The sequence below is a fragment of the Hyla sarda genome, chromosome 3, assembly GCF_029499605.1.
Source record: "Hyla sarda isolate aHylSar1 chromosome 3, aHylSar1.hap1, whole genome shotgun sequence".
Lineage (NCBI taxonomy): Eukaryota > Metazoa > Chordata > Amphibia > Anura > Hylidae > Hyla > Hyla sarda.
In genome coordinates this window covers 402,483,438-402,497,047 of record NC_079191.1, presented here as the reverse complement: position 1 = coordinate 402,497,047, position 13,610 = coordinate 402,483,438, and the positions used below count along the sequence as shown (strand labels likewise).

Here is a 13,610-nt window from a genome sequence, read left to right as displayed (position 1 = left end):
AAAAAGTGAGAATTATAGAAAAATAAGTAGATAACTAATATATATATAAAGCAAATCCTTACATATAAAAGTAAGAAAGAAGATTTGCTGGGAGCTGTAATCACTGTCTATGTCAGTGTTTTCCAAGCAGGGAGCCTCCAGCTATTGCAAAACTACAACTCCCAGCATGCCCGGACAGCCTTTGGCTGTCCGGGCATGCTGGGAGTTGTAGTTTTGCAACAGCTGGGGGCACCCTGCTTGGGAAACACTGGTCTATGTAGAGGACAGGAGCTTCTTCAGGGTCCTGTACAGTACAAACAGTGTCCTAAAAAAGTAACATGGAGTCGCCCTCACCTGGTGTCCAAAGGAGAAGCTAACCCTGGCACAGGTAAAGTGTACAGAACATGTAATACCTCCCTGTACTGTAGGGGGCGCTACCAGACATCAGTCAGTGCACGCACTTCAGTAATACAGGTAAAGAGTAGTACGGAACATGTAATACCTCCCTGTACTGTAGGGGGCGATACCAGACATCAGTCAGTGCATACACTTCAGTAATACAGGTAAAGAGTAGTACAGAACATGTAATACCTCTCTGTATTGTAGGGGGCACTACCAGACATCAGTCAGTGCATGCACTTCAGTAATACAGGTAAAGAGTACTACAGAACATTTAATACCTCTCTGTATTGTAGGGGGCACTACCAGACATCAGTCAGTGCATGCACTTCAGTAATACAGGTAAAGAGTAGTACAGAACATGTAATACCTCCCTGTACTGTAGGGGGCGATACCAGACATCAGTCAGTGCATACACTTCAGTAATACAGGTAAAGAGTAGTACAGAACATGTAATACCTCTCTGTACTGTAGGGGGCACTACCAGACATCAGTCAGTGCATGCACTTCAGTAATACAGGTAAAGAGTACTACAGAACATTTAATACCTCTCTGTATTGTAGGGGGCACTACCAGACATCAGTCAGTGCATGCACTTCAGTAATACAGGTAAAGAGTAGTACAGAACATGTAATACCTCCCTGTACTGTAGGGGGCGATACCAGACATCAGTCAGTGCATACACTTCAGTAATACAGGTAAAGAGTAGTACAGAACATGTAATACCTCTCTGTACTGTAGGGGGCACTACCAGACATCAGTCAGTGCATACACTTCAGAAATACAGGTGTTTTACCAGTAAATTGCCCATTCTGATTGGTCAGTTCTCTTGGCCATTGACAAGTTTCACAGATCTGGACTGTCTTTGTCCAGATTGTCATCGTATGTTAAGTCTGGTTTCAACTTACAATGGTCCAGAAAAGACCATTGTATGTTGAAACTATTGTATGTTGAGGCCATTGTAAGTTGAGGGATCACTGTAATGTATGGTTTGGCATTATCCAAGAGTTATCTTCTTGATAGCAGAGCTCTCACCTTGCCAAAACTGCCTTTTCCTAATACTTTGATGAAGTTGAAATCCTCCAGACCTGTCCTCTTTGTCTGGTGAGTTTTCAGCTCGCCGTTCTCCCCGTTTTCCCCGGGTATTGTCAGCTTACTGTCCATTGATGCAGTCGCTGCAGCTTTGTGCTCTTCTCCTCGGTTGTCAAATGAAAGTGCTTTCCTGATGTTATTTTCAAGTTCCTTAATTTCTAAATGAAACCCAAAGAATAACTTTTAAAAACAGGCAAGGATTATCTAAAAAAAAATGAACATGCATTATACAGCCAGGGCATCTTACATGTGGCCCGCCAAACATGGCGGTGCGGCCCATAAGAGGTCTCCAGTGGTAATCGTACCTCCATCTGTTGTATTGCCTTGGTATCCTTCAGACACCGATACAATTAAAAGCCAAGTGCTCGGCTCCCTGCATTACACAGCAGTCAGACCCAAACATAGGTGCCAGGACAGGGGAGTATTACCAAGGGCACCGATTATGTGCGGCAGTGTTCCCAAATCAGTGCCTATCCAGATGGTGCAAATCTACAATTACCATCATGTCCTGCTGTTAGGTCATGATGGGTGTTATACTTTTGTAACATCTGAAAAACCAAAGATTGGGAAACAATGATTTTGGGGTAGGAGGGCACAGTGACACTGTACATTAAGGCCATTGTGGCACAGTACATTAAAAGCATGATGAAACAAATGATTAGGGGCATGGTGGCACAGCACATTAGGGGCATGGTGACACAGTATATTAGGAGGATGGTGGCACAGCACATTAGGGGCATGGTGGCACAGTATATTAGGAGGATGGTGGCACAGCACATTAGGGGCATGGCGGCACAGTATATTAGGAGGATGGTGGCAAAGCACATTAGGGGCATGGTGGCACAGTATATTACTGGCATGGTGGCACAGCACATTAGGGGCATGGTGGCCCAGTATATTAGGGGCATGGTGGCACAGCACATTAGGGCGTGGTGGCACAGCACATTAGGGGCATGGTGGCACAGCACATTAGGGGCATGGTGGCACAGTACATTAGGGGCATGGTGGCACAGCATATTAGGAGCATTTTGGCACAGTATATTAGGAGCATGGTGGTGCAGTACATTAGGGGCATGGTGGCACAGCATATTAGGAGCATTTTGGCACAGTATATTAGGAGCATGGTGGCACAGTATATTAGGGGCATGGTGATACGGTACATTAGGGGCATGGTGGCACAGCATATGAGGAGGATGGTGGCACAGTATATCAGGAGCATGGTGGCACAGCACATTAGGGGCATGGTGGCACAGTATATTAGGAGGATGGTGGCACAGTATATTAGGAGGATGGTAGCACAGCACATTAGGGGCATGGTGGCACAGTATATTAGGGGCATGGTGGCACAGTATCTTAGGGGCATGGTGGCACAGCATATTAGGAGTATGGTGGCAAAGCACTTTATTGGCATGGTGGCACAGTATATTAGGGGCATGGTGGCACAGCACATTAGGGGCATGGTGTCACAGTACAGTAGGGGAATTGTGGCACAGCACATTAGGGGCATGGTGGCACAGTATATTAGGGGCATGGTGGCACAGTATATTAGGGGCATGGTGGCACAGCACATTAGGGCGTGGTGGCACAGCACATTAGGGCGTGGTGGCACAGTATATTAGGGGCATGGTGGCACAGCACATTAGGGGCATGGTGGCACAGTATATTAGGGGCATGGTGGCACAGCACATTAGGGGCATGGTGTCACAGTACAGTAAGGGAATTGTGGCACAGCACATTAGGGGCAGAGTGGCACATATTCTTGGGGTATTTAAACAGTTTTAATATGTGTTGTATTGCTGTGGAGTATTAACGGCTATTCATTACTGTGGGACCTGCTGTACAAAGAACATCTGGCGATGGATATTCCGCAGAGTGCATGGGTCCGTACATGGCTTCATCCATCATAACTAACATAAAAACTGGTCTAGTTGCCAATAGCAGCCAACCAATGGGTAACAGGGATAGTTTATTGGCATTTATGATAAATAAGGCTCGTTCTGTGCATCCAAATTTTCACTCCTATTAACATCAGTGTCATAACTATTTCTATTCAGGTCAGATAGTATGATGACCTTGATATGAATGTGATCTATGTAGTGCACCTATGACAAGGCCAAGCTGCCAAGACACGACAAGAAGTGTTGTCATGGGGTTGTTCACCTTGGAGATAATGGAGAAAAAAAGCTGCAGCTTCAGTCACTGATATCTCCACATAAGTAGTGAACAAATATGATTTTGAACATTTTGGTAATTCTAACTTAGTAGATAAGCTCCATATTGCTTAAGATGATTGCTGCCAGTGACTTATGTATTTTCAATTCACATGTGAAAAGATATAAAGGTCTCGAACCCTGATCACATGGAGACGTTGGCGCCGATTTTGACCTGTCATCTTCCACTGTCGGAGCGCCGGGGACCGGAGGCTGCATCTCGCTACCTGCATTTAACTGAAAGAAACATACAATGTTGGAAAGTGCAAAACTAACTGTAAGTCACACATACATATATATATATATATATATATATATATATATATATATACACACACACAATATTATTTTCAAAGTGTTTGTTGTCAGTTACTGAAAAGATTCTTGCCTTCAACCAGTTGGAAACTGTACAAATTGAATAAGTTTAAAGGGGTATTCCGGCTTTATACATCTTTTCCCTTATCTAAAGGATATGGGATAAGATGTATGATCACAGGGGTCCTGCCACTGGGGACCCCTGTGAACTCTGAGCATTCTGTGCCGGGCGCTGCCCCCGAGACGGGGATGTGATGTCACAGCCATGCCCCCTATTGACCTCACGCCACGCCCCCTCCTTTCATGTCTATGGAAGGGGCCATGACGGCTGTCACGCTACCTCCCATAGACATGAATGGAGGGGGCGTAGCGTGATGTCACGCTATTGGAAACTAGGCCTTTGGATAGGGGATAAGATGTACAAAGCCGGAATACCCCTTTAAGTGAATTGCCCTGACTACAGAGCTACAGTTTTTTCTTATACTGATACAGATAAAGCGGAATCTGTAGGCGCTATATAAATAAATAAATAAATAAATAAATAAAATACAGTGTAAAAAAATCTCATCTTTGTTAACAGGACTCTGTGGATATTGTTCAGCATCTAAATAGTGATGTTACCACCAACAAACTACAACTTTAGACGTTGAAAACAATAAGGAACATGTATCTTCCTTGGCAAAATGCCCTAAGTTAGTACTAGCATTTGATACTTGGTGTCAGAGGTTCTAATCATTTTTCTTTTTTTTTTTTTTTTTTTTTTTAAGAGCAGAGGAGCGTGCTCAATTCTCCCCAAGAAAAAGTGCAAAAAATGTTCACAAAAATAAATAAATAAATAAATAAATAAAAGGATGCAGTCTGTCGGAAGCCCTTCTCCCCAAAAAACGTATCAATCCCCTCCAGGCCAGAAGGCACCTGCAAGGTTTGAGGTTCAATGTCCATTTTCGCCGAAGCTACTAAGGGAACCATAAGTTTTCCCAGCATCAACCTAGGCGTTAACCAGGGTGTCAGCCAAGGAGCCGTATACAGATGGCATCCCTGCCGAAGCAGAGGACACCTGAGGTTTGAAAGGATGAAACCTAATGGCCCCACACACCTTCCCTAGACCGGCAGTAGGGACACCAAGAGGGGCTACTGCACCCTGACAATCCATGTGACGCACAAAGTGAAATAGTAACATAGAAATAAATAAATATGAGGGTGATGCAGTGCAAGGACTACCCGGTCATCCGGCCAGATCTATGAAAATTCCCCAAACCTAGCCAGTTATACACCAACACCCAGTGAGGTCAGGTACTCAGAGTCACCACTTCTCTAGGTACAATGTACCTCGGCTCTACACCTCCTGGCCAAGTGGAAGCAGGTCTCGATGGTGGCAGCTGTCGATTTGGCCCATACACAGTCCCCGGAACGCCCTGGTACTCGCGTTCCCTGCCATGCAGTATCCGTTCTACATCAGTATTCCCTACTCACTGAGCAGAAGGCCAAAAAGCCAAGAAGAGGCTCTCATCTATGGTTGTCCATCCACTGTGACCTCCACTAACTCATTAAAGGGGTACTCCACTTGCCAGCGTTCGGAATTAAATGTTCCAAACGCTGTTTTCGCGCTGCAGGGGTCAGCCACGCCAATGTCACACCCCCGGCGTCGTGATGTCACACCCACATTCCCTCAATGCAAGTCTATGGGAGGGGCGTGACGGACATACAGGGTATAGTCGGTCATGAGGTGTTACTAAAAAGACATCTGCAATTTACTATTTATGTGAAGTTTAAAGGGATACTACACTGGCCAGCGTTCGGAACATTTAATTCCGAACGCTGTGTGTGCGCTGCAGGGGTCGGCCAAACCCCCTTATGTGTCAGGACACGCCCCTCAATGCAAGTCTATGGGAGGGGGCATGGCAGTTGCCACACCCCTCCCATAGACTTGCATTGAGGAGGCATGGCCTGATGTCACAAGGGGGTTTGGCCGACCCCCGCAGTGCACACACGGCGTGGAGTATCCCTTTAATTGTTTATTAAAAAAATAAGAAAAATCCTCATAGTCTTTATCTGTCCTCTTATATGGCCACCACTGCAACCTACCCAGGGGTTGTTCCCCAACTTTCGCCGATTTCTGAATAGAAAACGTACCTGATACATGCCTGGATACAATATTGCTGCATATCTAGGCAGATGTGGCATTTGATTTAAAGTAAATGAATACACTTTCAACCTCTAAACTGGTATACAATGAGACCTCTTTGAAAAGACCACCCAAAATGGCCCGTTAAAATGGTCTAGGTGGATGGTCTTGTCAAAGAAGATAGCCACTTTGTATGGTGGACTAAATATCCCTCACATGAAATCTGGTCTAGATAACAACATTTAGAGACATGCTTTAAAGCAGGACCCATGGACATAGAACAATGGATTGAAGGTGTCCCATTATGCTACTGGGCATAATCTGTGACCTTTAAAGAGGTCATTCCACTGGGAGACGAAGGCTAAGCGGTGAGCTTCATCTATTGCAACGGTCTCCATACTGTGGACCTCCAGATGTTGCAAAACTACAACTCCCAGCATGCCCGGACAGCAAACGACTGTTTGGCAATATCTGGAGGTTACTTTTTACTGTAAGGATATGTTCACACTACGGAATCTCCACACGGAATTGTGGTCAGGAATTCTGCTTTGAGATTCAGTCTGAGCGGGCGCTAAGACCACGCGGACCTGCACTCACCACTGACGATAATGCAGTCCGCGCGGAAATTCCGACGATATAATGAACATGTTGATACTTTTGGCAGATCAATTTCCAGGCCTCTGAAATTCTGCAGTGTGAATGGATCAGTGGAGAACCTCTTTACACCAATGTTTAGCTTCATACGACGGAATTCCCAAGCGCAATTTCACACACAGAAATTCTGTAGTTTGAACGTCACCTTATGCTGTAGAGATCACTATGCAACAGACTCCTCCTTATCATCACAGACAGAACAGGAAATCTAAGCTTAGTTTTAGGCCTAGTGGTGAGAATGTAAACTGCAAGATTGCAGTACTATTTTAAAATATAGATAGTTATAAAAAGATAAGAAGCGCTCCATAGGGCATTAAAAGGGTAATATAGCTGAGCCGACATTATCGGATGCGCTTATCCAATAGGTTGTGCAAAGTCAGGCACAACACTGTAAGGGGTATTCCACAATGCAGCCAGTCCCACCACCGCAACGGTGTAGCAAAACCTCCAAATTCCAAAGGGACTTGAATCGGCGCAGCATGGATGAGGAACAGGATAGATCACTAGGCGATTTATTAGGAACAACGCGTTTCGACGCCAGGACAGGAGTCTTTTTCAAGTTGATGAATTTTAAAAAGACGCCTGTCCTGGCGTCGAAACGCGTTGTTCCTAATAAATCGCCTAGTGATCTATCCTGTTCCTCATCCATGCTGCGCCGATTCAAGTCCCTTTGGAGTTTGGAGGTTTTGCTACAAAATATAGATATTATAATGGACATTAGGAAAAGAACATCACCAAAAATAATATTAATAAATATATATATATTATATATGTTTAACATAAAATATTTTTGAGGACACATTCGCTTTCAGTAAATACAGAGGGGCTCTGGGACCCTTATCCTACTGTAGAAAAGATGCTAAACTAGCCCCATTTTAATTTTCCTATAGAACTGGTTTCCTCCCCAATTTTTAGTGTGTTCCATATCTGTTTAGATTTGAGGAAACGTCTGCTGCTTCATTGTGGTGTGTAAAGGAGGGATCAGCCCCAGTACGTTAAACATATGGACTTACCTTTTTCCTCCTTACGCCCGCGGCTGTGATTTTGTCCGGTGTAACTCCCAGGTCGGCCAATACTTTAGCTATCCCCCGAGAATCCACTCCACAGTTTGGTGCTACATTAGATTCACAGCGTCGATGAACGTTCATTTTACAAACTAACGAAACAAAAATGTTAAAAAGCATAAAGAATAAAATATTCAGAACTCATTCCAGTGTATACAAATTCAACACGTGGTGTGGAGTGTCCTCTACCATTCTATGTACAGTAAGTTTGTGTAGCAACAGGCAAGTCCTAGGTGTATTAATTATGCTGTATCCACAGAATATTAAATGGTGCTTACCGGAAGTAATGGAATTAATCAACTGATTCCGGATACAGCACTAACACTAACAATTTTCTTTGCGTTTCCATGCGTTTCGAGAGGATGCACCTCTTTTCGTCATCTCCTGATGAAGAGATGTACATCCTCTAAAAATCTGGTGGTTGTTATTGGTTTAAAAAAAATGTTTTGAACCTCAGTAAGGTTTTTTTCTTTGCCTTCCTCTGGATCAACACAGTAGGGATATAGGTGGAACTTGATGGACTTTGGTCTTTTTTTTATCCTTATGAACTATGTTACTATATAACTAAAATAGCTCATTTAGAATTTCATACTGCTATGGCCAGAATCAGTAAAAGGATAAGTTTTAGGGACCCCCCGCAATCTCCTGTAAGGGGCTCCAGCTCTCCCTGGGAATGCAGCGTCACAACCCCAACCTAAAGCGGGGGCAACCACGCACCCTCTATGGGAGAGCTATCTTCAGCTCTCAAATAGAGATTTATGGAAGGGGGCTTGGCGGCCCCCACTTCGGGCGGCAGTCATGATGCTGTGCTCTCGGGGAGAACCGATGCCCCATACAGAAGATTACAGGAGGTCCCAGTGGTCGTCGGGCGATCCTTGGGCGATCTTGGGGGATACATTTTTTGCCATGAGACTTCTCCTTTATTTAATACATTCCGTTACTAGTGACATTCTGCTGCCTTCTCCTCCTGTTCTTCAAGATGGTCTCTAGGGCTCCTGCTTTCTATACTGGACCTTTCCCTGGACCAAAATTAAATGCAGTCAGTTCCTGGTGCACATATATTTCGAGTGTACATTGGTGTTGTGCTCCCAGCACAACAATGCAAGGTGAGCACAATATGGCATATTTAGTGTCTCTATCTTCTTGGACATGCTCCTGAAGTATACCTGATTGGCCAAAGTGCCATTTTTAGGAGCTGACTCCAGAGTGACAGCCACATCAAGGTGTGATAGGCTAGGTTCATACTATGTTAGTGCTCCCATTCCGCCAAAAACGGGAGCAACCTGTATGTCAGAATCCTGATATGCCGACAAATATGATTAAAGGGGCAGTCACACTACGTTTTGAGCTAACGGGAACCGGATCCAGCCGGGTGCTCCCGTATCCCAGCCGGACCCGGCCCGTATCTCATTCATTTCAATGAGCCGACCAGGGTCCATCAGTAACTCTGGTCGGCTGATTTTTGCCCCGTATACGGTTTTGTGACCGGACCTAAAACCTCGGCATACCACGGTTTTAGGTCCGGTCAGAAAACCGTAAACGGGGCAAAAATCAGCCGACCAGAGTCACTGTTTGACTCCGGTCGGTTCATTAAAGTGAATGGGTTTTGGCGCCGGTCCACCTGGGGTACAGGAACGCCCGGTTTTCCCATCCCCCAGCCGGATCCGGCAGCCGTAGGCTGCAACAGTGATGTGAATGCAGCCTAACAGAGTATGATCCTACCCTATTACACATAGGCCCAAATATATTCATCTATCTGACAAAAACTGTCTGGTTTGCCCGTAACAACCTATCACAGCTCCGGTTTTGTTTTACCAGAGCAATTTGAGCACCGAAACCTGAGCTGCGATGGGTCTTGTTTTGTCTCAAGACAGATTGATAAATCTGGACCATAGTATTTTGATCCGTATATTGGTCAGAATTTTTAGCCAAAACCAAGAGTGGATCCAGAGGTGTAACTTGTATTTTCTGGGCCCCAGTGCAAAATCTGCAACAGGGCCCCATGTGCCATTTATAATATTGGCCCCTCATCGGGCAGATGTGCCTTTGGGCCCCCTTAGACACCAGGAACCGGTGCAACTGCTTCCTCTGCACCCCCTATAGCTACGCCCCTGAGCGGATTCCAAACTCAGAAAAAGGAGCAAATCTTTTCAGTATCTTTTTTTCTCTGTGTCAGATCCACTCCTGGTGTAGGCCAAAAATACTGACCAAAATGTGTGAATTCGGTCTTATGGCTTCTTCACATGGCTCATAACTATGTCTTGTTTTTTTTTTTTTTTTTTTAAAGAAAGCAAGCCGATTTCCTCAGCAAAAAACATTTGGTGCCACCTTAAAAAAATTACTGCTCCCATTAACTTTAAAGGAACACGGGGAACCATGTGAAAAAGAATGGCGCACAAATGCACACGGGCATGGGTTTTGCCTGTATGCACATGTCCTTAGAGCAGTGTTTCCCAACCAGGGTGCCTTCAGTTGATACAAAACTACAACTCCCAGCATGCCCTGTCCGGGCATGCTGGGAGTTGTAGTTTTGCAACAGCTGGAGGCACACTGTTGGGAATCACTGCCTTAAGAGTTATGGAAAAAGCCAAAATGGGACCTACGGCTATCAGACATTTTTAGCATAGCCTGTGGATAGGCAATAATTGTCTACGCCTTTAAGAGTAGTAGTTTTCGCCAGGCCAGCAGCGATGATGTCACGTGAGGTCTACATTGCTTACATGATGCTGTAGCCTTAGTGGTCACAAGCCATACATGACCGCTGAGATCATTCATGTATATGACTTCATGGTTGCAGGCCTGGCAGGGAACACTGGGGATTTACAGCCGAATAAATACTGTTTTAATGCTTTTTGAGCAGTAAAAAAAAATATATATAATAATAATTATTTCAATATATTGTAGCGATAAGCAGCTGTCAGACCCCTATAGTGCCACTTGACTCTAGAAAAACCTAGAAATAAGACAGTATACAAAATTCATAAGATCTGAAAAAACGAAATCTAATGTTTACCGTAATTGCATTCAACCTGAAATCTAACAGAAGAAACTCTTTTAATACATCGCCCTCTAGTGGCCAGTCATAACATCGATTCATTTTCCACAACATCGGACAATAGTGAAGTTCACATTTTTTATACTGAGAAGTAATAAATCAATGGAAATAATGTCTGGGCTTTTTGGATACGTCATCATCAAGATGGTTATGAGACATATTTCTTTTCGTTGTGATTTATCGCACAACATTTAAAACCCTGTCGGAGTCTCCTTGGCAACCAAAAATATAAAAATAACAATTTTCTAATATGTTTTGTTACCAGAATCACTTAGCGAGGGAATGTTTGTATAAAAAAAAAAAAATAAATAAATAAATGGAGGTCTGCATGGAATTTAAGTTCTTCACTATTGTTGGAGAATTATATGGGCAGTCCATTGATGTTGATAAGAATGGTGTAATACTTTTTTTCTCCTATGGGAGTGCTGCAGTGGAAGTGAATAGTTGCTGTTGGGTTCTGGAGATCACTGGATCACATCAGCATGACACCCTATGAACAAGCGATTGTTGATTAACCCTTCATTTGGATAAACTCTACTCGTTAGAAGTTCCCTTGATAATGAGCTGATTAAAAAGCACAACGCACCTACCTCCCAGCCCCCTCCCCTTCCCCCATACATATCCCACTTTGAACTCAGAATGCCCTAACAGGGTATATGAAGTCTTCAAAACTAAATGACCCAAAAAAGGAACAACAAAATCAATGGTATATTCTCAATTCCAAATGTTATTCCCTATCAACAGCATATGGATAACAAGCTGATCGTTGGGGTCTGGCCACTAGGATGTTCTGAAGATCCCTAGAGAATGAATGAACTGCTGTCCAAACAAGCACAACATGGTCCATTCATTTGAGGGACAATTCTCCTCCGTTCTCCAGATCAGTAGAGGTCCCAGTGGTTGGAACCCCACCAATCAGCTTGTCATCTCACTTTTTTTTTTTTAATACTTACTAAAAGCTGCTGCAGCCATTCCCTGTTTCACTGTCTGCCTCTGTCTCACACTGCAGCATCTCTTCCTCCATAGACTACAATCCACTGTGGTTGGCAGAAGGGAAACTGAGTTTTTCCCGGCGCTGATCCAATCTTATACAGAAGTACTGGGACATATAATCTGTGTCCTAAAATGCAATTTATTGGCACTAAAGCAACGCGTTTCTGGTCTGGACTGCACCCTTTGTCCGGCAAGGTGCATACATGTGAAAAACAAAACAGACACTAAATACCCTAGTTTTTAGTGTCTGTACTGTTATTCGCATGTATGCACCTTGCCTGATAAAGGGTCCAGTCCGGACCAGAAACGCGTTGCTTTAGTGCCAATAAATTGCATTTTAGGATTATATGTCCCAGTACTTTTGCAGAATATTGGACCAGCACTGGGAAAAGCTCTGTTTTTCTTCTGCCAACCACAGCGCTTACCTACCGGACTAGCGGCGCTATCACCGGATGAGCTGCGGCTGCAAGTCCTGATCTGACTTTTGATGTCTTCTGAGGTGTTGTACTCTGTGCGCAACCCTACATGGTAAGTGCAATCTCCCTTTCCAAAAATTCCTTAAAGGGGTTATCCAGGAAAAAACTGCTGAAGTTGAGCTGCTGAAGTTGAATTGTTCTTTTCTGTCTAAGTGCTCTCTGATGACACGTGTCTCGGGAGCTGTCCAGAGTAGAAGCAAATTCCCATAGGAACTGCACAGAGCAAAATAGGTTTGCTATGGGAATTTGCTTCTACGCTGGACAGCTCCCGAGACACGTGTCATCAAAGAGCACTTAGACAGAAAAGAACAACTCAACTTCAGCAGCTGATAATTATTGGAAGGATTAAGATTTTTTTATAGAAGTAATTTACAAATCTGTTTAACTTTCTGGAGCCAGTTAATCTAAAAAAAAAAAAAAAGTTTTTTCCTGGATAACCCCTTTAATATTTAATGTACTTCACTAGGGGCACGTACTCTCTTTTTTGTTTTTATTGGACCATAGACTACAATGGACAGCATGTATCCTGATCCATCAGTAAGCTAATAGTCGGCTGGTATCTCAAGCCAGATTTTTAGTCGTTTTTGAGGGTGAATCATGAGTTGAGGATGGAAAAAGACTGTTCTAAAGAGAAAGAGAAAATGTCTCTCTAAAAAATATATCTTACAATGTTTGCTTGCATGTTTGATTCATGTAATGTTTGTGTGGTCTAACAGAGAATTATAATACTTAAATGGGCACTGTCATGAAATAAAAAAAATGATATGTTGTAGTACTTAAGTACTACAACATATCTCTAATATACTTTAATTAAAAAATTAGGGTCACCCTCCTAGTGGCCGAATGCATTCGGCAGTGACGTCACTAGTGAATTTCGACTTATTGAAGCCTGGCAATGAGTCAGAATTCACTCACAGCGGTGCTCGCTCCCGCCTGTCAATCAAACAGGCGGGAGCGAGCGCTTAGAACAGAAGAAGTGCGCATTGGCTCCCCTGCTCCCTGGCCTTGCACGCCGGCCCCGCCTCCCGGCATCCCGTCGCTGCACTGTCCTGGTATGTCTGGGGGGGGGGGGTGTTCGGGTAGCGGGGTTAAGGGGAGGGGTAGTGGGGTTCAGGGGAGGGGTAGCGGGGTTTAGGTTGCGCCGCGGCCATGTATTGTTTTTAACACAGGGTGCCTCCATTTTTTCCCCACTACAACTCCCAGCATGCCCTGACAGCCAATAGATGTCAGGGCAAGCTGGGAGTTGTA

At 44.2% G+C, this 13,610-nt stretch overlaps 1 protein-coding gene across 5 annotated transcripts in view; it reads right to left on the bottom strand.

Annotated features, from left to right (window-relative positions):
* The window catches only part of PRKCE (protein kinase C epsilon), a 478,701-nt gene that overhangs the window by 176,437 nt on the left and 288,654 nt on the right, over positions 1–13,610 (bottom strand). For all 5 annotated transcript variants that reach the window (XR_008891642.1, XM_056568104.1, XM_056568105.1 and 2 more), the window contains 3 exons: positions 7,788–7,930; positions 3,821–3,917; positions 1,414–1,628 (listed from right to left, as the gene is read on the bottom strand). Coding sequence is in view for 4 of the 5 variants with exons in the window: in XM_056568104.1 (XP_056424079.1) it covers positions 1,414–1,628; positions 3,821–3,917; positions 7,788–7,930 (455 nt within the window). In the remaining variant the exon portion in view is untranslated. The remainder of the gene's footprint in view (positions 1–1,413; positions 1,629–3,820; positions 3,918–7,787; positions 7,931–13,610) is intronic.